Here is a 25727-nt window from a genome sequence, read left to right as displayed (position 1 = left end):
ATATCAACTTAACTTTAAATGACATTTATTGAAGTGCAGTTCACATACCGTAAAACGCCCCCGTCGTAAGCATCCAGCTGGATGCAGAATGACAGAGGTCCAGCCGTAGAACCGCAGTCCCAATCAAGACGTGGGGCACATCCATCGACCTGGTGAGTCCCAGGTGAACCTGAGTTGTCACCTCCCAGCCCTGCCACCGCCCTGGGCCACGCCCAACTCGCCTTCCGTCACCAGTAGATTTGACATCTACGGCATCTCCTATAAACAGAACGGTACAAGGGCCACTCGCTTGTATCTGGCTCCTTTCACTGAGCAAAACATTTTGTTTTGTGGAGATTCATCCGTGTGCATGTTCTGGGTTTGGGTTTCTTTCATCACTAAAAGTGTGGAGTAGATTTTCACCTGCTTTCACAGCATTGATGTGATGGCTGTATGTTTTCTTTTGGGAAACCCGCTCAAATAGTTTGTCCGTTTTTTAAACGGGGTCCTTTGCCTTGTATTCTGGATATCAGTCCTTTGGCGGCAGTAAGATTTACAAGAACTCTCTCCCGGGCTGTGAACGTGGTTTCAGTACTGAAAACAATACTATCCTGTATTTTATATACTGTGTCCACATCCATCACCTCATTTTATCCTTGGAAAAAACTCACCAAGGGAGAGAAGACATATCGTATCCTGATTTTTCAGGTGAGGGAAGCAAGACAGAAGAAAGCGACTTACTCTGTGTTACGCGGCTGGTAATTAACACATATCGTCCATCCGTGGGATCTGCAGCCTTTTGAACAAGTCAGATTTCAATCACCAGAATGAAGCAACATGAAGAAGAAAAATTTGTTCTTCTCTGGTTTCCTGATGTGGGCTGTGCCTGGCACACAGCAGCCACTCAAATAATCGTTGGCTGCGTCCCCCTTGGTTCTCATGAGAAGGCGATGATGGTCTGGTGGAGAGAAAACTGTCCCTCACCCCAACCTCTGTGTTTGCTGACAATTCCTGTCCCTCCAGCCTGTGACCTAAGTCCCAGCCACAGTGACCCATCCAGAAGGAGGCAAATAACCAAGGCTGGTCCCACCGGAGCCCGTCGTGGGACTTCTAGGGAACGACCGGAGGGATTTTCAGCACGTCTCTCCTGCTGGCCCGGAAACTGGGAGGCTCTGATGCTGGAACGTAAACATGAATTTTCCACCCAGGGAGCAGAGCCCTTCTGAGCCCTTCTGAGAACACAGCCAGCACGGAGCACAGCCAAGCGACAGAGAGAAGCCGAAGAGTGACGCCGTCTCCTCAGCCACAAGCCCAGCTGGACGGTGACCACAACAGTGGGAGGTGCTTACGTTCTGCATATTCTCTGAGGTCGGGACCTTCGCAGCAGCTGCACGGGGTCGGGGTCTCATCAAGAGGCAGCTGGGGCTCCGTTTCCAAAGGCTGGCCTGGGGCTGTCGGTCGTGCATCTCGGGGGGGCTCGTGCACGTGGCGGAGAAGCTGGTGCTGTGGTGCCAGGAGCCCCCTCCCCATCCCCACCCCGGCCCCTCCACAGGCTGCCCAGTGTCCACGTGTCATGGCTCCAGCCACTGTCCCGAGGCGAACGTGTCAAGAAAGAGCAAAGCAGGCGCGCCTGGGGGGCTCCGTCGGTTAAGCATCCGACTCTTGATTTTGGCTCAGGTCATGATCTCACGGTCGGCGAGTTCGAGCCCCGCGTCGGCCTCTGTGCTGACAGCTGGGAGCCCGGAGCCTGCTTCGGATTCTGTGTCTTCCTCTCTCTCTGACCCTCCCCTGCTCATGCTCTGTCTCTTTCTCTCTCTCAAAAATAAAATAAACACTGAAAATAAAGAGTCAGATGCTTAACCGAGTGAGCCACCCAGGTGCCCCATTCTACGTATCTCTCAGTCAAGATGCCTATCAACTTCCCGAGGAGGCAGCCAGGCAGCCACGTCCATGACTGTCCCCAGGGTCAGAATTCCGCACCCCCATTACCACCCACGTTGGCTTTCAGCCTTCGACCATCATTAGAACTCATTTCGGGGAGGACTTTTTGAACACCCCCCCCCACAGACCAGTTACAAATAAAATGGTATGAATCACCGAATGAATGAATGCAGAGTGATTCAGCTTTGACCTCTAAACCCTCATGGCCTTCGGAAGTCTTGTGGTGCCTTCTGTTAATTACCAAATGCGATCACGATGTGGACAATGAGGTCCGTGGAAGCACGCCTCACGCAACCGCTCCCCCATCCTCGGGACCCCCCCCCCCCCAAGGCTAAGTGCAGCTATTCTGTTCATTTTACGCGCGTGGACAGTGAAGGGCAGAGACCATGCATCCCGGCCGAGGCCACACAGTGCTGGTGGCAGGGCAGGGCTCTGGACCCGAACCGTGGCAATCCACATCGCCATCCGCTCACCCACTATGCTCTCTCCTAAGTCCAGGGCATCTGGGAGTCAGACGATCTTCAAGGCCAGCGCCACGGCTGACGGCCCAAGCCTGGCACCTGTCTCCCTGGGGCTGACACCTGTTCTACGGCTGCTACCGGGTGAACCAGGGAAGTGCACTCGGGACCCCTGGCTGCTGTACAAATTCCCACAAACGTGGTGGCCACGGATTACACACACTGGCTCTCTTCCAGTCCTGGAGGACAGAGTCTGGAGCCCAGGCACCGGCAGGCACGGTTCTCATGAACAGTCCAGCGGAGAACCCTCCACCCAGAGTCTCCAGCCTTCAGAGGTGGCCTGTGTTCCTTGGCTCCTCGTCCTCCTTTCTGATTCTGTCACATCTCTGACCCCGTTGCATTCAACCCTCACAAGGACCATTATTACATCCCCATCGCATCAGGTCGGCCGGGACGACCCCAGAGAGCCTCCCCATCTCAAGACTGGCACACACACAGAGGTCCTAGGAGCTGGGACAAAGATGTTTCACATTTTGAGAGGAGGAGAGAGGCATCGGTCGGCCCATCACAGGGACTGATTTACATAACCTGCCTCCGCCTCGGTCTCAGCTTCGTGGTCCACAAAACGGGAGCGAGCTCTCTGAGCCTTTCGCGTCAGGAGAATGAGCTACTAAACTTAGCGTGGTTACAGGTACCACACCCAGAAGGGGCTGGGACACGTTGATCTCTTAATAAATGTGAGATATTCGTAGTCAAATGACCGTGTGTCGGTGTCTCGAAGCAGACCTTACACTCTAGTGGGCAGGGGTGACCCTGAGGTTCTGGTAAATGCACAGACAACAGAGGCCACAGCGAGACGGGTCTGGCCATTAGGTCGGCAGAATGCTGAGCCCACTGCTGCGCCTCATGTTTCCAGGGACAGTGAGAGCCTACCACGCGGCTGGCACGGGGCTCAGGACGTCTGCGAGGGCGCCAGGCCATCCCACTGCCCTGTGTTAAAACAGCACTCGACAGGGGTGCCTGGGTGGCGCAGTCGGTTAAGCGTCCGACTTCAGCCAGGTCACGATCTCGCGGTCCGGGAGTTCGAGCCCAGCGTCAGGCTCTGGGCTGATGGCTCAGAGCCTGGAGCCTGTTTCCGATTCTGTGTCTCCCTCTCTCTCTGCCCCTCCCCCGTTCATGCTCTGTCTCTCTCTGTCCCAAAAATAAATAAACGTTGAAAAAAAAAATTAAAAAAAAAAAACAGCACTCGACAATAAATACTAAATGAAATCTTCCTTGCCCATGCAAAACCCAATTCTCATCCTCTCATAAATCCTGCCTGAGGGTTCTGCTACCATTTCTTAGGCTCATAACCCCATCACAAGGTCACTCTGAAATTAGTTGGGAGGCAGTTTTTGCCGCAGCAGGCACGGTTGAATAAAGAACCGGGGGAAATTGGGATCGGCTGTTTCGGCTGATTTTGATGCTTTGAAAAGAAAATCCAAGTTCTGATCCTATCGACGGCATTAGAACTTGTTGATTTCCTTTGTTTTTATGGGATTTTAATGTACGCCCTAAGACCGCTCTGTAACAGGATGAATCGATTTTAATTTATCTTGCCAAAAGATAATCAATGCGCGTTGTAACTCAGAAGCGTCGCGAGTATTTTCATTCCCGCGATCCAGAGACGATTTAGCATTTGTGTCCTTAAAGGTAGACACATGGACATAAAATGTACAATGTAGGCAACCGCCAAGATGATCAGAACGCGGTCCCTCTTCCCAGACAGTTCTTCTTCCAAGGACAGTAAACGACGTCGCCAACACCTGGGCGCGTCAACCCCGCTTTCACTCTTGAAGGAAATGCGCACGTGTCTCTAAGGCAAGTTTGTAATAAGAATAAAAGAGTGGAAGCCTCTGGATATTTTTGTAATTAGTAAAACTGATGCAAGCTTATCGGAAAGACTGGCAAACGTCGAGAATGTAAGATCCGTAAGAAGAGGTGTCACGTCTAACCTGAAGTCCTGTACAATCCAGCCCCCGGTACGCGGTAGGTTCTATGGCTTGACTTCAGGACAAAGTAAACACCACCCATAATCTCACTGTTACTGGATTTTGTACCATTTTACCTTTAGTCTCTTGACTGTTGTGTGTGTATATGTGTGTGTATACGTGCCAGAAAGTTCACAGCATATTCTTGGGCCAATAAATATCTTAAAACACCATTTTATTGGCCCAGTTACATTTTGTTGTGTGAGTATGTCAAAGTCACTCAATTATTCCTCTGTCCTTACCTGGGTGGCAGATGCCAAATTTTTATTATTTTTTTTAATTTTTAAAATGTTTATTTATTTTGGGGGTCAGGGGAGGAGCAGAGAGAGGGAGACGCAGCATCCGAAGCAGGTTCCAGGCTCTGAGCTGTCAGCACAGAGCCCGACGCAGGGCTCGAACCCACAGACCGCGAGATCATGACCTGAGCCAAAGTCGGACGCTTAACCGACTGAGCCATCCAGGCACCCCTCAAGTTTTTATTATTAATTCAAATGTGAAAAACACGCCTGTGTATCATATTCCTGATTACTTACTTAGGATTAGTTCCTAGAATACAGGACCAAAGAGTTATTAAACATTATAACAAATCTTGGCACACACGGATATATTGCTTTTCTATATGGGAAGGTTTTCTGACGTTTGCAATTATATTCATGGGAAGCTGTAATATAATATACGTTTCTCAACTGTGGCTCAGGGAGGGGTAGGCCTGATACATTAGAAGTATTTCGTTCTTTTAATTATGTCTCATCCCACTTCAAGGTGCCCAAACTTGTTTTCAGGAAGGGCCATTAATCTAGGGCCCCAAGGAGATGGAATTCAGAGGTCTATACACCTGGATGGGGAAAACGCATTTTCATAATTGTTTGTTTTTTTTTTTTTAGCCCGGAACTGAACATTTAGCACATCCTTCAATAATGAGTGTAGGCGACAGCCAGAGAAGCAATGACGGTGACTTTTCACCAACCGAAGAGGCAGTGACCTTCGTGTGACACTGCATTTATAGCAGGTGCTTCAAAACACATCCCGCCCTTCACACTTATCTGAAATCCTCGCGGTTATGAGATGTGCTCCCCAGGCTTTTACGAAGGAAGCACGTACAGCACCTCGCAATTAAAAACATTTTTTGAAGCCGGGTTTTAGTACAACCGCCCTCCTCAGTGCTGCTATGAATTCGAGCCTATGAAATGAAAAACATCATCCTGAGAGAAGATTCGTAAGCATCACCGGGCCGCCGGCAGAGTCCTTGGCCCCGAAAAGGATGTGGACGCTCGCTTTAGCAGCAGGTGCAGGGCCATCAGGATGAAACACAAGACAAAACACGTCACACACACACACACACACACACACACACACACACACGCACAACACCGTAAGACACATGGCCAACTGTAAGGGGCCCTGGGAATGTGCGAGTCAGGTGGAGTCAGAGCCACGCAGGACAGCGTTAGTGCAGGTCTGGCATCTAATAAGACACGGAGGAACTCTGTTCAGTTGCTTTGAGCCCCTTCTGGAGAAAGGCTCAGCCGGGTCACAATCGCCCCATGCTCCTGGAGGACTCGTGGACCGTCCACGGTGACACAAAGAGGTGGCATTCAGATCCTGCTGCAAGCAGAAGGCTGGACCTAGAGCTCACTAGCACTGCCTTCTTTCACTGTCTGGATTCTATGGCCACCTTGGGCACCCAAGCCACCCTGGTTTCCTGCTGTGGGTAAGATCAACACCCTTCTGAATAAATTCACTTCCATTCAAGAGCGCCCGGAGTTCAAGGAGTCAGTGGGCGATCCTGCGGGCGAGATGGGAAACGGTCCGCTGCAAACACAGCGTGCGGCTGCCAGAGCTTTGGGGAACCTGGACCAACCTCAGCTGTTTTGATCCCATCACACCTCCGTTGTAATGAATGCACGGAAAACAAGCAAGCCTGCACACCGGCATTAAGCTGTGTGCGTTGAACACAGCCCATTTCTGGATATTAACACCAATGTGCTACTGGGATTCGAGATCCACCCACCCACTCCACGCAGCCCCTGGACACCCACACTGTCTCCTCCCTCTCTAAGGGCTCCCGGCCGGTTCTCTCTCCAGGAGGATCGGTTATAATGACACCAAGCCAGATGCGGTTCTCACCCGTGTTCCACTTGCCTCCGGGAGTGGGCAAACCAAAACCACCCACAGCAAGCATCTCAGGCTTCGAGAGTTACACGGGCACAATGCTGAGCAGTGACAGAGACAACCCCAGTGACAAACAGTGATGTCGACCGAATGGAAAAGTACCTGCTTATGCTTAGAGAGTCCCGAATGATCGCTATGCATTTTGAAATGGATCCTGACAGGATTACGTCCTGTGCTGGCATCTCTCCACAACTGAAAACCCCACTTTTTACCCTCCGGAATATTTTAGAGTCAAGACGGTAGAAAAGAGGCCTCGACCTTGTAATGGGAGTTGAGGTCACAGGTCCTGTTTCTATGGTATGAACACAGGGTCTACCTTTATGTCAAAGATGAAGGGTCTACAGCCCCCTGCATTTTATTGATTGGGATCTTTTGTTCAATGGGGTAAATCTCTTTAACATAGTAGGATGGAAAACCTTCCATTGCTGCCCGGAATTAGATCGGCTGGCTGGCCAAGGCATCACTCCCTCGATGGCTGATCACAGAGCGTTCACTGTGAAGTGAGGGTTCCACTCGGACAAACTTCCGAAATCTTATACAAGAGCAAATTCGTGTATTAATAAAAAAGGAAAATGAAAGAGTAATTCGGGAGGCAGTGAAGTGATCTGGTGCCTCGTAACGTGGTGGATCCCAGTGAGAAGCTGAAAACGAACTGCCGTACAATGAGGTCTGGGAATTGCACAGAAGTGGAATGATACAACATGCCATCTTCCGCCTGTGGCTTCCAGCCCCCAGCGCCACGCCGCTGAGGTTTCCCCAAGCTCGTTCACGCACGCTGGGAAGTTCTTTTTCATCGCTGCATACTATTCCTCTGCTAAGGGGCAGCTCAGGTTTTTAGCTACTTGTCAGTTGATAGATATCTGGGTTGTCTCCAGTTTGGGTTCTTACGGAAAATGCAGTATTATGGGGACAGAAATGAGACAAAAATGATTGCTTGGAATGGGAAAAGAAAACTCACAGCAGATGATTTAAAAAAAAAAACAACTTTTTCTGGTAATGGAAGAAGTCTAATAGCAGATTGTGGTGATGGTTGTAGATTTCTAAAACTCATTTAACTGCACACTTTCCATGGGCGAATTTTACAGGATACAATTTATAACTCAAAAGCTCTAAAAGAAAAAAAAAAGAGCTCTAAGTAAGAATATAAAGTTCTGGCTATCTTCGCCAGCTCTGTCTCAGAGGAGAAGGCACAGCAGACTAACCCGTGACAAAATTCATCACGAGAGTTAGAAGGCTAACAAGTCACTAAGGAAACTTCTTGAACTCATTGGCACACAGCACGGACGTGGAGAGCTGTCAGAAGACGGGCCTTTTGGAAATGATAGAAAACCCAAAATGTGTACATTTAAAAATAAAATGAGCCATCCTGTCCAAGAGAACAATAATCAGAATGAAATTTTTAGAACATAAGAAGCAAGATGATATTTTTCACAGCTTGACTATAAATAAGGCTACTTTGGATGGATCCTATCATCTTTCTTTTGTTTCTTTTTTTAACGCTCCATGAAATACTATTATCTCTCTAAACTGCTCCCCAGGCCTTCACGAAACAGATCATCCAAACACAGCATCGGTTCCATGCAGCCAAGGGCACCAGCGAAAGGTGGCGATTTCAGGAGGCCGGCAGGTGTTTGTGCTGAACAGCTGGGCAGTGAAGGCAGAGATCAGAAGGACAGAGTAGCCTGGGCAGCTCGATGATCTAAAATTGGGCTTTCCCCCAAGAACTTCTCCCTCAAAACATCTAAGGTATGTGGGGATCTATGCACCTGCCTTTTTTTTTTCAATAGGCTTTTTTATTTTATTTTATTTTTTTTTAATTTTTTTTTTCAACGTTTATTTATTTTTGGGACAGAGAGAGACAGAGCATGAACGGGGGAGGGGCAGAGAGAGAGGGAGACACAGAATCGAAAACGGGCTCCAGGCTCTGAGCCATCAGCCCAGAGCCTGACGCGGGGCTCAAACTCACGGACCACGAGATCGTGACCTGGCTGAAGTCGGACGCTTAACCGACTGCGCCACCCAGGTGCCCCATAGGCTTTTTTATTTTTAACCCCAAACGTGGTTTAAAAGTATATGCCTCAACATGAAAGCTTCATAGGAAAATATTTCATTAAAATGAAATTCCAAGGAACTAAAGCTGACAGTTTTATAGATTTCTTTTTATTTCAGTTTATTTTTTTTTGTTTACATCATGATCCCATTTTTATTTGATTTGATCTTTTAAAAATATAATTTATTGTCAAAGTGGCTAACATACAGCGTAGACAGTGTGCTCTTGGTCTTGGGGGTAGATTCCCGTGGTTCATCGCTTACAGACAACACCCAGTGCTCATCCCCACAGGTGCCCTCCTCAGTGCCCATCCCCCACTTTCCCCATCTCCCAAACCCCCATCAACCCTCAGTTTGTTCTCTGTATTTAAGCGTCTCTTACGGTTTGCCTCCCTCCCTCTCTGTTTGTAACTTTTTTTCCCCTTCCCTTCTTCCATGGTCTTCTGTTAAGTTTCTCAAGATCCACATGTGAGTGAAAACATACGATATCTGTCTTTCTCTGGCTGACTTATTTCACTCAGCATAAAACCTTTCAGTTCCATCCACATTGTTGCCAATGGCAGGATTTCAGTCTTTCTCATTGCCAGGTAGTATTCAATTATATATATCAACCACATCTTCTTTATCCATTCGTCCGTTGATGGACATTTAGGCTCTTTCCATAATTTGGCTGTTGTTGAAAGCACTGTTGTAAATATTGGGGTACCTGTGCCCCTATGAATCAGCACTCCTGTACGAACACCCACCAAAACAGTATGACTACAGAGGCTCATGACTCTTAGCGGAGTTTTAAAAAATTGTGTTTCGCATTATGCATATATCCACATTACGCATACGTATATGCACAAATATAGACGTGGTATAGATGAGATACAGATATGAATACAGATATAGATGACACAGAGAGGCTGATACATGGATACATGGATACAGAGATACAGATACAGATATAGACCTATTTTCCCGGTAGGACTTTGACCGATCATGTTTTCCATCTTCAGAGAGAAGGACTCTAAGGGCTGGGCACATAGGGCGTGCACACACACACCCACGCAACCCACGCACACACCCATTCGCTTCACGTGCACATTCAAGTTCAGAAACATATAGGAAGACGGACTGCATCCCACAGCGTTCTGCATGGGACGTTACGTGTCCCGTCTGCTATTTCCACCACTGCAGATGCTCCTGGTGATTCCAACGGACGAGGGGCTTCTCCCTCCTCGGAGCAACACACAGTGGGGCCGGTCGGCTTTGCGACATCACAAACCACCGGCAACCCCACACCAGCCAGTCTCCATAGCACCGAAGCGTGTTTAGGAAGCACTCTGATGAACACCAGCTACCGGGGAAACACAATCATCGCTGCTACTGGGGGACCACTCAGGCCGTGGTCGCTGGTTCTGTGGCCGTGGCAGCAAACCCAGCCGGTGCATCAGCCTGGAGGTCCTACCGAAGGCAAAGGCAGGTGCTGCGAACAAAGACGTGCGGCCCTAGCTCACTGCCGTGGCCCGCTACAAGTGGGTGTTAAATAACTTAATTCTAAATTTGGTGCTCTACTTGGAAACAGGAGGCACTAAATATCAAATAGATGGGTGTAATAAAAAGAAAAGCAACACGGGGTAAATTAAGGCAAACCTCACACTTCCCGTGCTCCCGCGGAATGGGCCTGGGGGAGGCAGATCGAGGTAGCATTTCACAGAGACCTGGGCTCGCGACGTCCCGCTAACTGTAACGCCGTGTGCTTGAATGATCACAGCACCTCCCTCAGTCTGTGTTTCTAAGGGGAGCCGCACAAGGAAGCTTCCATCTCCTGGGACAAAACGCAGTGCGGCCCTGGGAGGGTCCCAGAGCTCCGTCCTCTGGGCCGTCCGCCCACGGAACACCCCTGCACACCTTCCTCCGCGCTGGGTGTCAGAGGCCAGCCTTTCAGACCGCATCAATGTCTCATCCTACCTCTGACTGTATTAACTCAGCGTCTTCCTCAAAAACGACACACTTGCGTGGGTCTCTTTTGTAATCACTTGACAGGCAACATCGTACGTGATATCCACACTTCCTGCTTCCCACGACGCTGGACTTTCTTTTTTTTATTATTTTTTTTAATGGTTTTTATTTATTTTTGAGACAGGGAGAGACAGAGCATGAACAGGGGAGGGTCAGAGAGAGGGAGACACAGAATCTGAAACAGGCTCCAGGCTCTGAGCTGTGCACAGAGCCCAACGCGGGGCTCGAACTCACGGACTGCGAGATCGTGACCTGAGCCGAAGTCGGCCGCTTAACCGACTGAGCCACCCAGGCGCCCCTGGACTTTCGGCTCAACTTAAGGTCGACACACACACGTAACGAGATCTAGGCTACTCCTCACAACGGCAGAATGAATGCACCATTTTTAAAACTCGGCGTGCCTCTTGATGAATATTATTTTGTTTTTGGACACCAGCTGTTTTTAAAAATACAGCAACGAACGCTGTGGTACACGTCTCCCCGTGTCCGTGGCTAAGCTTTAATCTGGACCAGATGTATCCAGAAACGCAATTTTAGGGTCATACGGATTCCCGTCTTAAATGTGATTAGCCAGATGCTGACAGATACCTCTCCAAAGTGGATGAAGCATTTTATAATTAGTCCAGCACAGAGCATACACATCCTCAGAAAAAAAAAAAAACATTTTATTACGTGCATCTCCTCCCTCCAATATGATTAGAAGAAATGATGTCTAGCAGCATCGGAAACAATACCTCGGTCTGTTGTCTCCCTAATGCAGAAGTTATTAAGACACACTTGAACCAAATGGCTCCTGGCGGTTCTAAAGTCACACGCAATGCTTAATAAAACCTCCACACACGACTAATGTAATCCATCTCGTACTCTGGGAAATTTTCATTTAGACTATGGAAATAACATGTAATTCTCCAGGATCTTGGAGGACTTGGGTACGCGTGCTTCGTATATTGTACGGTCATCTAAACGATCTGAAAACGATCGGTAGATGGTTTTCTTAGAAAGGTGGTCTTGATTCTTTCAGTGTGCTCCCGCACAGGATTACGTGGGGTTCTCACAAGAGTTCAGCAAAGGCCGATGTCGCGTTGCTGGTATTATAGGGGGGGATGCCCTACCTCTTACCACCTCTCTGGTGGTGAGATGTGAGACGGCCAGCGTGAAAATGAGAAACACGTATCAGCTCTCCTGAAGGATGCCCGCGTTCCTTCCACGCTTTGTGAAGGAATTATCACCCAGATGGTGCCGTGGATGCATGGCGTAATCCGTTAAGTCACTGATAAGGATGACGCAATCATTTAAGGCATCAGACAAATCACACTTGAACAGGAAAGACTTTGTTGTTGTTAAGCCCGGGTTCTGGACGTCGGAAGAGGTGAACTGTCTCGCTGGTGACAGACTGCCAGAAAATAAATCTAATCAAATTACTGAATTAATGCAAAAAACAATCTCAAGGTTTTTATTTTCCATCCCTGGGTCTGTGATCTCGGCATGGCCAAGCAACAGTCAAGTGCAACCATTCAAACTTGGCTTTGTAAAGCAAAATGGAGCGTTGACAAACAATCTACAAGGTCTCTGTTACAAGCTGTTTTTGCCAGAAACCAAGAGGCCTGATCTTGCTGGCTTCAAATCTGGGCACCCTTGCAGATGAACAAAGCATCCCCAAACAGCCCGTATTCCACTCAGCAATGACAAGGACCAACATCCAGGACTCTGTTGAACAAGATTTTCCACGGTGAAATCCAGCTTATTTTTTATCCCACTCTTCCGTACCTTCTCTTTTCCTAAGTCAGAGACAACCCACGTTCACGATGGGAATTTTCAGAAGTACACACGGAGCAGATGAAGGGGACCGAACACGGGTCCCACGTGGCGTCACCATCTGGGATTGAGCAGTGTCAACGTGCCTTGATCTGTCGGCCTTGATCGTTCCTGCCCTCTTCTCACTTACACGAAAATCGGTATGACCGTGTCAGCTCTTGTCGTCTGCCGACTTTTACAACACGTTAATCGAGACGGAATTCATACGCTGTAACACTCACCATTTTAGAGTGCCCAAGTGAGTGGCTCTGGCTTATCCACAGCACATGGGACGGTACCCTTACTACTTCGGGAAGACACCCCCGTCCGCAGCGGTCAGGCTCAAACCCAGAGCGGCGAGCAGCTCAGACACAGGTCTCTGGGCCCCGGCCGCTCTGCACACATCGTCTAAAAGGAGCCACACAGCGCGTGGCCTTCCACCGCTGGCCTGTGTCGCGGGCTGTAGCACCTTCAAAGCCGACCCGCGTTGCACAGGGCCCGGCACTCCTCCCCACGTAACTGCCGAGCGACATCCCCGTGCGTGGACGCGCCACACTGGGCCGCCGTCCGCCTTCCGGCTGCTGTGGGTGGTGTTGGCGAGAAGGTCTGTGCGGCAGCTCTTCCGCGGACTTTTGCTTTCGAAGGTTCCCCTGGGTGGGTAACTAGCCGCGTTCGACCTGGTGGTAACTAGGTTAGCTCCTCCCAGGGGCATAACTAGCAGGGTTCGACCTTGTGGTAACGGGTTAGCTCTGCCTGCCCCTTTGTATACTCTCATCGGGCTGGGCTTCAGGGGGTTCTCCTTATTTCCAGCTCTTTCTCACGCTCTCCTCTGAAGTTTCCGTGCCCCGAAGGTTTGGCTCGACCCCACTGATCTGTTTCCACGGCCGCGGCGGCCCATCTTCTCACCCCCTGCCTGGTCCCGCGGCCTCTCCTCCCGCGGCCGGATCCTTCTCTTATGATACGAACGTGAGGACGCCGACCAGCGCGTAATATCCCCCTTTCACGCGGGCAGTTCTGGCTTTGCCTTTGGTTTTCGAGGGTTTCCCCCGAATTCTCGCTCAGGGTGGTATTTCGTCTGCTCCTGCCCAGGAGGAGCCTGCCCTGCCCAGGGCCTCCTGGTCTCTTGCAGCCATCCGTCCAGAGAGTGAGGCTCGCCAGCCCCGGCCTGCCGTGTGCGTCCGGCTCCTGGTTCTTCTGTCCGGGTGTCCACTCACATTCCGGCTCTCTCGGGATTGGCCACCTTTGCAGCCTCGTTCAGCTCAGTCCTGTCTTCACCCGGACAGACTCTTCCCTAAGTTGCCAACACGTGCATGACGTCTCGGGTGCGTTGCTAGGTGGGCCTCCCTACCCCTTACGCTTCTCTGGAAACCTCCGTAGGAGCCTGGCAGAGGGAAGGAGATCACCGGGTACCGTGAGCTTGTCATCGCGCTCCTGGAAATGCCACAACATCTGCTCATTATAAATTGACAAAGAGGATTCGGGCTGCCCAACCCACTGCGTCTGTTCTTCTGTCTTTGGAGCAGAAAAATGGTTCTGAGCTGGACATACCACTGTCTGTAATAAATGAGGTTTCCCACTTTCCTTTGACATCTGGTGCAGCCACTTCGTTAAGTCCTGGCCAAGGAGCTGTGAGAGAGAACTGGGGGTTGGCATGGGTTTCCAGGAAAGTTGCTGAAAGGGAGTTGACCCAGCTCAGAAGACCCTCTTCTGGAGGGCAGGTGTGATGGCCGGCACCCCCGCAGCCATCTTCATCTGTGAGGACGGAGTCCTTGCACTGGTGCATGTGGAAGAGGGGGCCTGGGACCCTGGAGGTGCTAGGGAGTGTCATACCAGCCCCAGCCGACCCCACCCACAGCAGGCTTTTCCTGGGTGGGAGAGAAATAAACCTCTGTCTTGCTTAAATCACTCTTTTCTGCAATAAAAATTAAATAATCAAATAATCCTAACAAATACAGTTTGAGATACATTTATCGATGCCAGAAAATCCTCCCTTTGAACATACATTCATGGTTGTATACATCGGTCTGTATTTGAAATATCAATTGTCTTTATAGCAGTTCACGTATTTATCTAAAATATGTACTTCTTAAAGTGAAAAATACTACCTACGATACACATAAAATTAGTGCATATACAATAAATGGACAATTATTAAAAAAAGATTAATTCCAGCTGTGCACTTCCTGTCTACGATCTGCTGACAAAGGACAGGTGCTAGAAAGACAAGGTAGATGAGCATGTCCATCGAAGTCTCGCCGGAGAACAGAAAACCATGGAAGCTTCTGTCATTCAAGTTGATTCAAACCCATATCTATGTCCAACCTATGCAACGGCGGCAAACTCCGGAAAACACTCATCTATGCAGGGAAGAGCAAAGAGATAAAAAATACACGACTTGGGGCGCCTGAGTGGCTCAGTCGGTTCAGTGTCTGCCTCTTGATTCTGGCTCAGGTCATGATCTCACAGTTCGTGAGTTCCAGCCCCCTGTCATCAGCCCTGCTGGTGGTGCAGAGCCTGCTTGGGACTCTCTCTCCCTCTCTCCCTGCGCAGTCTCTGTCTCTCTCTAAATAAATAAACTTAAAAACAAATACACAGCTTTTGTCATACATTGATCTCGGTTCGCATTGTGCCTTAGTGAGGAATTTGATGGAGGGACATTATTATTCTACCCTGTTCCACACTATTTCTTGGCTATGTTTAGTCAAAAAAGACCAGAGAGGGGCACTGGGTGGCTCAGTCATTTAAGCCTCTGACCTCGGCTCAGGTCACGATCTCGCGGTCCGTGAGTTGAGCCCTGCGTTGGGCTCTGTGCTGACAGCTCAGAGCCTGGAGCCTGCTTCGGATTCTGTCTCCCTGTCTCTCTCTGCCCCTCCCCTGCTCTCTCTCTCCCTCTCTGTCTCTCAAAAATAAATAAAAATGTTAAAAACACACACACATTGAGACAGTAGTTTTACATGGCCAAGCACATTGGTTTAATTAAAAAAAAAAAGACCAGACCAGAGAGTTGTGATAACATTCATATGTTAATACTATGATAAGGTTTTCAGCAACCCAACTTTTCCAGAAAGGAAACGATGTATTTCAACTCAGATGAGAGATCTTCACTCCTTCCTACTGAATTCATCACGACCACAAGTGTCTCCTTAATCCATAAAATTACACCTGTCACAGTGATTTAACTTCATTAGCACAACTTCGTGATCCGTGGTGAATTATTAGCAATACGAAATCCATGACTCTCAAGCTAATTACGACTGCCTCTTTACATTCTGATGACCTGATTCTGACTTTTAAGAATAACTAAAAAAAAACATTCAAAGGGACTAGGAAGAATTTATAAAGCAAGACAACTTCTGAAGCAAAACCTTCTAATAGTAAAACATCCACTCTGTAATACATTTTCCAATTATCCTTCAGATAAAGAGAAAACGATCTCCTCCCAGGCCACTCACTATCCCAGATCCTGGAACATGATGTTTCGTCATTGAATTCCATACAGACAGAAGTAAGATGAAAAATTCTGAAGTGAGGATAAAAGTTGACTGTATTAATAAATGTATCATATTCAAAAAATGTCCATTTAGCTGTCTACATTTTATTAAATGGCAATACATGCACAGAGCAAACCATTCATGGTCCAAATGGTTCACAGGATAAAGCAACCCACATTCAGCCTTCTCCCCCAACTTCCTGGCACGCTCCTCCGGTAGAAATCACAGTTGCTGGACCCCTCCGCTCAAAAAAGTACCTTTCTCTTGGGGCGCCTGGGTGGCTCAGTGGGTTAAGCGTCCGACTTCAGCTCAGGTCATGATCTCACGGCTCGTATGTTCGAGCCCCACGTCGGGCTCTGTGCTGACAGATCGGAGGCTGGAGCTGCTTTGCATTCTGTGTCTCCCTCTGTCTCTGCCCCTCTCCCTGCTCACACTCTGTCTCTCTCTCTCTCTCTCTCTCCCTCTTTTTTTTTTTAATTTTTTTTTTTAATTTTTTTTTTCAACATTTATTTTATTTTTGGGACAGAGAGAGACAGAGCATGAACGGGGGAGGGGCAGAGAGAGAGGGAGACATAGAATCAGAAACAGGCTCCAGGCTCCGAGCCATCAGCCCAGAGCCCGACGCGGGGCTCGAACTCACGGACCGTGAGATCGTGACCTGGCTGAAGTCGGACGCTTAACCAACTGCGCCACCCAGGCGCCCCTCTCTCTCTCTCTTAAAAAATAAATAAACCTTTAAGTTTTTTTTTTTAAAGTACGTTTCTCTGGGTTTTCCCCAACCTAGGCTTCAACACACACCTTGTCATATGCCTTACTGTTTCAAACAGGTGTACCAGAAAGGGTTCACTATGTGTGATTTGCATCGTAACACTTAGAATAACAGAGATGAGGTGTAGCTCCAGAACCGCAGCCGACCAGCATGGGTGGGGGGCCCCATGTGCACCAGGGGGCGCCGTCGGGCTGGGGCCATAGCTGCGGACGAGACAGACGTGTCCCCAAACCAAGACGGCTTCCGCGTTTAAGCCTCCTCACCGGGCAAAGCCTTCCTAGCTGTAGCGTGGGAACCGAGTTCCGAAACACGAACTTCCCCCTCGACAGATGTGAGCACAGATAAATCACGTAACAGCGTATGCATACACGCAAGCACACGCTAACACCTCCATCGTACGTATGTTCTGTAGAGTCATACGATATACGCATACATCTCAGTACACACACAAACGCGTCGTGCCCGTATACACATGCAATATACTGTTTATGCGCATATAACGTAAGTGTGTGCGCGTATGTCTGTGCGTATGCGCGTGCTTTTTTCCTGTCCTCTGGACCCATAGGAAGAAACAGAAAACGGACATCAGGATCTACAAAGCGATCAGGAATATTCTCCAAAGGGGGTCAGGACTTTGAAGGAATAACGTGAAATTCCATTCAGGGCACTTGCTTCTTAAAACAAGATCCTGATACACAGGAGAGAAGAAAAAAGGCAAACGCCGTACATTTGTGTGTTTCTGTGTATTCTGCAGATGCTGAGTTTCTGTTCCATTTCAAGAAGGGTTAAAAGCGATTCTTGGGAGCCCCTGAAGTTTTGACCCACGGAAAAGCGGCTTACGCCTTGATGGGGATGAGCCGTGTTCAGAAATTTTCCGTGTTCCCTCCTCCAGGCCCGGGATAAACTGAGCTAATCCTTGGCCAGGGACTCAAAAGAAAAAACAAATCATAAAAGTTTAAAACTGCTCAAACCTCTTCATATTTTACAGAAGATGCTCCAACCACTCCTACTTACAACAACCTACAGAGGAGAGGGCAAGAAAGAGAAGAGAAAACAGAACAGACTAGTCGAGAGCCCTCCCCCCAAATTCCTCTCCTCGTCTAGTTAAGAATCAAATAAGCTGGGGCACCTGGGTGGCGCAGTCGGTTAAGCATCCGACTTGAGCCAGGTCACGATCTCGCGGTCTGTGAGTTCGAGCCCCGCGTCGGGCTCTGGGCTGATGGCTCAGAGCCTGGAGCCTGTTTCCGATTCTGTGTCTCCCTCTCTCTCTGCCCCTCCCCCGTTCATGCTCTGTCTCTCTCTGTCCCAAAAATAAATAAACGTTGAAAAAAAAAATTAAAAAAAAAAAAAGAATCAAATAAGCTGATTCCTGCCTAACTACCCACCTGCCTCCTACCTGTCATGCACCTATCCATGCATCCACTCGCCCAGGCTTCCTAATTTTTGCTAACGTCACAACGCAGAAGAAACCTTTCTAGGTGACAGTGTCACGGCCATCAGTTGGGATCCACGACCTCGAGATTAGAATAAGTAAATGGAAAGAAAATAAACGTATTTTTCCAAACACTTGCGTGCTGAGGTCTAATCACCTGACACCAGAAATAACGTGTTCATCTCCTTGTTACTTTCCAATGGTCGGTAACATAAGGAGCAAAAGCACACCCAACCTAGAAGTGGTAAAAATAAGAGACCAGACTAGGGATTCTCCAGAGCCCCAAATGAGGCTTCCGGAAACAGGAATAAAAATCGAGAAGCGCTGAGCTTCCAAGTCCCTCTGCCCAGCTGTGAGTTGACAGTTTCTAACTTGCTGGGTATCAGACACAGATTCCAGTTTTAATTGGCCTCTCGGGTGACTGACAATGCCCTATGATCCCACAGCAGACACTTCCCCGTGCATCGGAAAACGCGTGCGCACCAACGCAATGGCGTACGTGATCCCGGACTCTGCACGGCAAACGCGGAGCCCGTGTGCCAGAGATTCACACGCTCTCGTGTATAAGGCTCTCAGGACAGGCCGCTTCATCAGAGATGTCCTTCCGGCCGGAGGGAGGCCTCGGCGACGCGTACCCCCAGCTGTAGGTTAGATCCCACCTGCGTGGAGCGGCCCCTGCGGGTGACCCCGGGGCTACGCTGGACTTTTAAGGAGGGCCAGTCTGCAGAACAGCCCCCCTTCCCCAACGACGGATTCCGCCCGCCTCTCTGAGAAGCACAAGTGATACAGACAGACAGCAGGTGCCGGCGCGGGCCGCGGTGCGAGTCTGAATCTACCGCGGGCCGCGGGGACTCACCCGGTTTCCGAGCCCGCGGATTTCTTCTGGCAGAGGATGACAGCCGGTGCGTACTTGCCAGTGTGCTCCGTGCCCTCCGTGACCTCCCAAATGGAAGGGCTGCTGGCTCTCACCCCCACGACGCTCACGCCTTTCTTCACCTTGGCCCTGGGGAGACAGAGAGAGCACAGCTCAGACGGCTCTGGGGAACCCCAGGGGCGCCGCTGCTTCTGGGACTGGGGAACCTACTGCAGGCGTGAGCCTGTGTTAATCACATCCTCGCCACCTCGCCGTCACCTTGCAATCCCTCTGTCCTGACTGCCCCCCAGCTCTTCCCAGCTTTAACAGAGGAGCTCGGACGGTGCACGGACAGTCTGCAGGCACAGAGGGTCAAAGCCGCGCTCGTGGGTGGATTTAGTTTAAAAAAAAAAAAAAAAGAATCACCTGCAAACCTCCAGACCATGAGGACTGACGCAGAAAAGGGAAATGAAGGAAAACGGCCTAGGCGCGTCCGCTGACCGTCTCCTCTGCACCAGGCGCTGAGGACGCCTCGCCTGTATTGGCTGATGCCCTAACGATGTCCTCAGTTCAGAGCGGGGGGCTGCAGCTCAGACGGGGTGGGAGCCCCAGGAACGCAGGTGCGGAGGTCTGAACAGACCCGTCAACTCCCGTGCGAGCCCTTCCCACCCCACCGTCCCCGTCACGGCTGCTGTGAGCAACCGTGCACCATGCACCAGGCGCCCTTCACGGGCCTTGCGGCCTCACCTCTACGATCCCACGTGCCCGTGGGGCCAGTGCCGCTGTCATTCCCCCCCAGCGGCTGCGGACCCGGGCGTCACCCAGCTCACGAGCAGGGGACCCGGGTGTTTCGTCACCTGGCCGGGCGGCCACGCAGGTCGGGCCGTGCCCTGTGCTACCCTTAGCATCACACAAACCCACGGAACTCAGGAGCCACGTACTCTGATCCCACACACGTCCGCGGCCACTCAACATCGGTCCGTGCGCGTCTGGAGGTCTCACGCCCACCAGACTTCACACGAACACAGATTTCCTGATACAAGTGTGCCACCGTGTACACACTTGGCACGTGCACACACGTGCCTCCCTACACACACGCGCGTGTCACCCCATGCCCGTTCACTCGTTCTTCCCCACCGTCCGAGGCAGGGGGCAAGTCATGTGCCCAGAGCTGTGTGCCCAGACAGGAGGGGCCTCGCTCCTTCCCGAGAAGCTGGTGGGTGAGGAAGGAGGTTCCTTGCCTGCCCTTCCTCTCTCTCCGACAAGTTTCAAGTGAAAAATCACACAGAATGGCAAGTATGCAGGAAGATGGGCGAAGCGTGGCAAACCATCTGGTTTACAAACCGGACTCGTGTTGGAAAGTCGTGTGTGTGGCTGGGTTTGCGCGCTCCTCCTGGTCCCCCCGGGGGGTGCGGGGGACACACAAGGGGCTTTGTAGCCAGAGCAGAGGAGGGACGACGAGCACACAGTCGGGGACGAGACGGCCCGGGAGGGGCAGACTCCGAGGTGCACCCTCCAGATGTGAAACCGCTGTGCCTGCACGGACACGGAGGCTGGGCGCCAGCCTCTGAAACCCTGGTGCATGCTCACACCATGCACACGACCTCCCACAGAAACGCCTTCAAGGCGCACGGTGGCACAGAGTCAAGGGCAGCTCTGAGGCTGCCGTTCTAGAAAGGCGGGTGGCAAGGGTGCCCCTGGCTGGCATCCGGGCACCGGCCTTGTGGGCAGGGGGATCCCACCATCCCCTGAGGAGAGGGTCCACTGTGCCTGACCTGTCTGCACGAACAATACAGTTTACGTCCGACACCCGCTTGCTTTCTGGAAGCCTGGCATTATGGTGCGTGCCAGCCAGAGGCGCCTAGTGACCAGCCCCCAGGGGACACCCTGGGCATCCAGGCTCGGGTCAGCTTCCCGGGGTGGACGACACTTAACACGTGAAGCCACAACTTACTACTGGAGGGACTTGGGGCGTCCACAGCGACTCCCCGGGAGAGGGCCGTGGGCCCCCCCGAGACCTCACCCCACACGTCTTTTCCCTTTGTTGAATTACTGTTCTACCACGAGAAGAGGCATCGTCTCTCATGTGGGACCCTCGGTGCTGAAGCTTGCAGTTTTAGGAGGTGAGCTTATATGGACAGCCTTGTTTCTGCACGAAAAAAAATAGCATGCTTTCTGTTTTAAATAATCATCGTACAAGCCAACACTTGGAATGCAGTCATCTATAAACCGGGAAGGGCATGCGGCAGGCCAGGAAGCCGTCTCGTTTTCCACACACTCTGGTGAGATCGGCAGGTGAATAAAGCTAAGATTTCTGCCTTGCGGGAACTCAATTAAATAGCAGGCAACCGGGAGGTGGTGGCAAAAAAAAAAAAAAAAGTTCAATTCACTGTGGACAGCTGCTATTATACGGAGATGAATTCTAAGGGCCCATTATTGTGCACTGGAATTTTATTGAATCAAATTTGCTTTAAATAAATAGGTCATCATCCTGGATTTGGTGATCTTTTCATTCTATAGGACACATCAGGGCATAAGACTTTTCTGATACAGGACAGGCCCACGTTTTTCTTACAGTTTATTCACAAGTAGGTCATGTGGAGCTCTGACAATGTTTCTCCCATGAATCCTTTTTAAGTGCTCAACAAGGAACCTGGCTGACGATTTAAGCTAGGAAGTACCCAGCTTTTGCTGCTAATAATTACTGCAGCTACCTGAAGTTATAATGAATGGCGTTATTTCTAAGGGGACACGCTTTCTGAAATTTAGTGCAGGACGCTGGGAAGTTGCCTCTCATAGACACAGAACATTTTCAGGAGGAGAGACACATTTCGAGGACGTGTTTCCGATGTTCCGAACTGAAGAATGGATCCTGGCTCCAGAGAGAAGGCGAGTGCATTTCAAGTACGATCGCGTACAAGAAAGTGGGTGGTCATTCCTCGAAGACACAGCTGTGGCATATACTGAGCACGGTCTGCCTCAGGTGAATCATTTTCACACAGTGATCTCCGAGCAGCCTTTTGGAACCATTAAGATCATTCTTAGGACACGTGCACTTTGGTTTCACTGGGCTTGAACCAAGTGCTAATCTCTGCCTTGGTTTATGACAAATGAGTCACTTGTATTCATTAACGGAAGTCTTACAACCTACTTGTGGCTGAATAAATACAGGTTACGTTGACAGCCTCATCACACAGAGATAAACAGGGCACTTGATTTCCAAAGACACTCTGTTACTCTGTTGTCCATGTATACTTGAAAATGTATCTACCATAGTGACAGGGAAAAGTCGTAACTTCCGCCCACAGTAGGCACATGTACTATGGATCGACACGGGTAAAACCTGCTCGGGTTCACGGTGTGCTGTGTTTTGAAAACACAACTGAGCTACAGCGCACATACACCCACGACTATGTGCACGCATCTGTATATGTATACAGTTAACCCTGGTACAACATGGGTTTCAGGTACACATCCACTCACTTGCACATGAATCTTTTTCGATAAAGACAGCACACGACCGTAAATGTGTTTCCTCTTCCTTATGGTTTTCCTAATAACGTTTGATTTTCTCTAGCCTATCCTACTGCAAGGACACAGGATACAATACAGAGGACACACTCGGAATGTGCTCATTGATGGTGTATGTTGTTGGCAAGGCTTCTGATCAACAGAAGGCTGTTAGGAGTTACGTTTGGGCGAGTCAAAGTCATACTTGGATTGTCAACTTTCCACTGGGCAGAGGGTCGACACCCCTAACTTCCGTGTTGCTCAAGGCTCAACTCTACACACATACACATATGTGGATGCACACACGCACACAAATAAACGTGTGTGTGCGTGCATGCATGTGTGTTCCAAGTACGGCATCCAGGAACCTGCTGGAAAACAGCTAACGGAAACAGCCGGGTGATGTCTGCAGCGCATGCTGGGTGACCCCGCTCCCCACACCCAATCCCTCCTAGTCTGGGTGACACAAGACGCCGTTCACTCACTACCCTGGGGGATTTGGTTAACAGCAGCCTCCCCCATTCGCTGATAGAAACCTGTATTTCCCCACTGGTTTAAAGTCGGTGAAAACCCTTTGGGACCAAAGCAAAGCTTCAAAAACAAAAATTCCCCTCCCGTGTTTACTTGTTTCCTTTCATTAACTGTGGAAAACAATACAACCTGCCCCATACGCCCACGTGCAATGGCCATAGTGCCGTATTCCACAATCACGCACTGCTTCTGTGGCTAGTTGACCAGGAACAGTTTACGACAATGAGGCTCCCCCCCCCGAGTCCGCGTGCTACAGGCACAGGGCGACCTTGTCTCCGTCCCCGCGTCCTGGCCCTGCCTCGGCCAACGAGCACCTCTGTGTGCTTGTGAACGACGTTATTAGCGGTTCTGTGTGGATCGCGTGACCCTGGGCCCCTCTTTCTACCTCTGGAAAGTGCTTGGCTGAGCCTCCGTGCCATGGCTGTGGGACGATCCCCAGTATACGCAGTGGCATTACGGAAAAACTGAATCCTGTGTACGTAAAATCGAAATGTGAAGCAGCAAGTTCCAAATACTCAACTATTATTATGCATTCATGCCAGTAAATTATTTCAGCATTCACCCTTAACACGGGCATATTCATTTATCGGTTTGGTACCTGGACTACCGCAGCGTAAAATATACAACAGACACACGACGGGATGTCGAAATGATGAGAGGAAGGTGGACGTGTTGAAGTCCAGATTCCCCACCGTCTCGTGGAATCACGCTGCCCACCCCATGGGGGGAACGTGCACGAGGAAGTGCCGCTCAAACTGACGCCCAAGTGCAGGGTGGATAAAGGTGACGGGCAGAAGTCACGTTCCAACGAGGCGGTGGGGACGGGTGTGGACGAGAAGCCGAGTGTCCGGCCAGCTCTGTGTGTTCACAGCTTCCCGAGGATGAGGGAACCTGTGTGCGCGTGGCCAGTTTGGGGGTAATGGTAAATTTAGAAGGAAGGCCAGTCACTTCACGGAAAATGGTTTCTGACGTCACGTCATCAGCGAGGGACGCAAGGGACTGCACGCACACGTCCTGGCTGTCAAAGGAGCACCCTGTGGGGAACACTGTAGGACAGATGATACACATGGGTAGGAGTCTGTCCCCACGAGAAACAGGTATCTCCAAGAGCCCCAGGGGAAGGAGCCTGGAGTGGCGGAGGCCTGGGGGGTGTGGCCTGGGGGTGCCAGGACCCACCGCCAGGCAGGAGGGGTGAGGGGTGAACGGCTCTCAGAAGATGGTTCAGTTACTGGACACTGTGAGGCCCTACCTGTGGTCTGTCACCACTAGAAAGGACCAAGTCAGGCTGGGAGCTCCGGCCTCGCCTGCGGGGCAGAGCCCTCCCTCCAGCTGCCGTGCAGGCGCGGCCGAATGTGCAACGCTGGAGACAGGCCAGAGAGCTTCGCTTTTAAAAACAAATTTTGAAAACACCATCCTGGCTTTTCAAAACACGTGAGGACTGAAAGCAGCCAATGTCGTCAGCCTGTGGCCTCTGTTAGCGGGACTCTAAGTCAGGCCTCTTCAACTTGCGCACTGACCAACCCCGGGGCAGCATCACTCATGTAGATCATGATGTGAAGTGAGGTTTCCTAGAGTTGAGCAGTACACAACCTGCACAACTGTATTCAGCTGCTTTCATTACATGCTGCTTTATTTACAGATCATCCTGGTCTCTCTTCTTGACTAGCTAGGGACAAATAAAATAACAGAGCAGGGACCAGTCTGGCTACCAACCAACTCAGGAGAACCCAAGGAAGGCAGAAAAACAGAGCGTTACATCTTACTTGGCCCAAAGGGTAAGCAACATGTGATGCGAGGCAGGCTGCTGGCTCTGATGACGTCCCGTTTATCCTGGGGCCTCGATAACTCAGCACCTGTCCTCCTATTGAGCCTGGCCCCTGGGCTTTCTCTGCCAGCCCAGACAGAGGCTGCACGACTTTTGAAAGACATCTTCGAGGGGCGCCTGGGTGGCTCAGTTGGTTAAGCGTCCGACTTTGGCTCAGGCCGAGATGTCATGGTTCGTGGGTTCGAGCCCCGCGTCGGGCTTGCTGACAGCTCAGAGCCCCTTCTAGATTCTGTGCCTCCTTCTCTCTCTGCACCTCCCCCGCTCACGCTCTGTCTCTCTCTCCTTCAAAAATAAATAAACATTAAAAAAGAGAAAAACATCTTCGATCCGAGTGCTTCCTGCACACAATCTTTAGTCTTTCTAAGCGGCTAGTTTTCCTTCCGACTCTCCGTTCGTGAAGAGGGTGCAAAGGCCAGTCTTTCCCACAGACACCAGTTCAAACAGACATGCAGTCGCTAGAAACAGGACTGCCTGGCAGATGGAACCGTGCGGGCACAATGAGTGTGCGTATCACTGTCAGAAGCTGTGGAGGGAGTAAGGCTGGCCCCACTCCACCCCCCAAAACAGTCTGGTAAATGCGCGACTGTGTACGTTGACTGGATACGTGACCGAAGCAGGTCACGAATAACACAGTAAACCAAACCGTCTGTTTATTCGTTCAGTGATGCCTTCAACAAACACCACTGGACTTTCCAGGTGACATTCACAGGGCTGGAAATGCAAACAAGGATGAAAAAGGCATGTTTTGTATTGACAGGGAACTCATATTCCAACGAGAAAGCACGCGCACACACACACACACACACACACGTTTTATGTTGATAAGTTCTATAATGGATAAAAAAAGGAAGACAAGGGGACAGACAGCCTAGCATAGGAGTGGCTA

General features: G+C 50.3%; 1 protein-coding gene across 4 annotated transcripts in view; it reads right to left on the bottom strand.

Annotated features, from left to right (window-relative positions):
* The window catches only part of TMEM132D (transmembrane protein 132D), a 566823-nt gene that overhangs the window by 283337 nt on the left and 257759 nt on the right, over positions 1-25727 (bottom strand). For 3 of the 4 annotated variants that reach the window (XM_045042172.1, XM_023241271.2, XM_019814417.3), the window contains exon 3: positions 18979-19125. The exons of the other annotated variant lie outside the window; for it this stretch is intronic. In XM_045042172.1, coding sequence (XP_044898107.1) covers positions 18979-19125 — 147 coding nt within the window. The remainder of the gene's footprint in view (positions 1-18978; positions 19126-25727) is intronic. 4 annotated transcript variants of the gene reach the window in all.

The sequence above is a fragment of the Felis catus genome, chromosome D3 (assembly GCF_018350175.1).
Source record: "Felis catus isolate Fca126 chromosome D3, F.catus_Fca126_mat1.0, whole genome shotgun sequence".
NCBI lineage: Eukaryota > Metazoa > Chordata > Mammalia > Carnivora > Felidae > Felis > Felis catus.
Note: the sequence above shows the minus strand (reverse complement) of the source record. Positions and strands in the feature narration are given on the sequence as shown.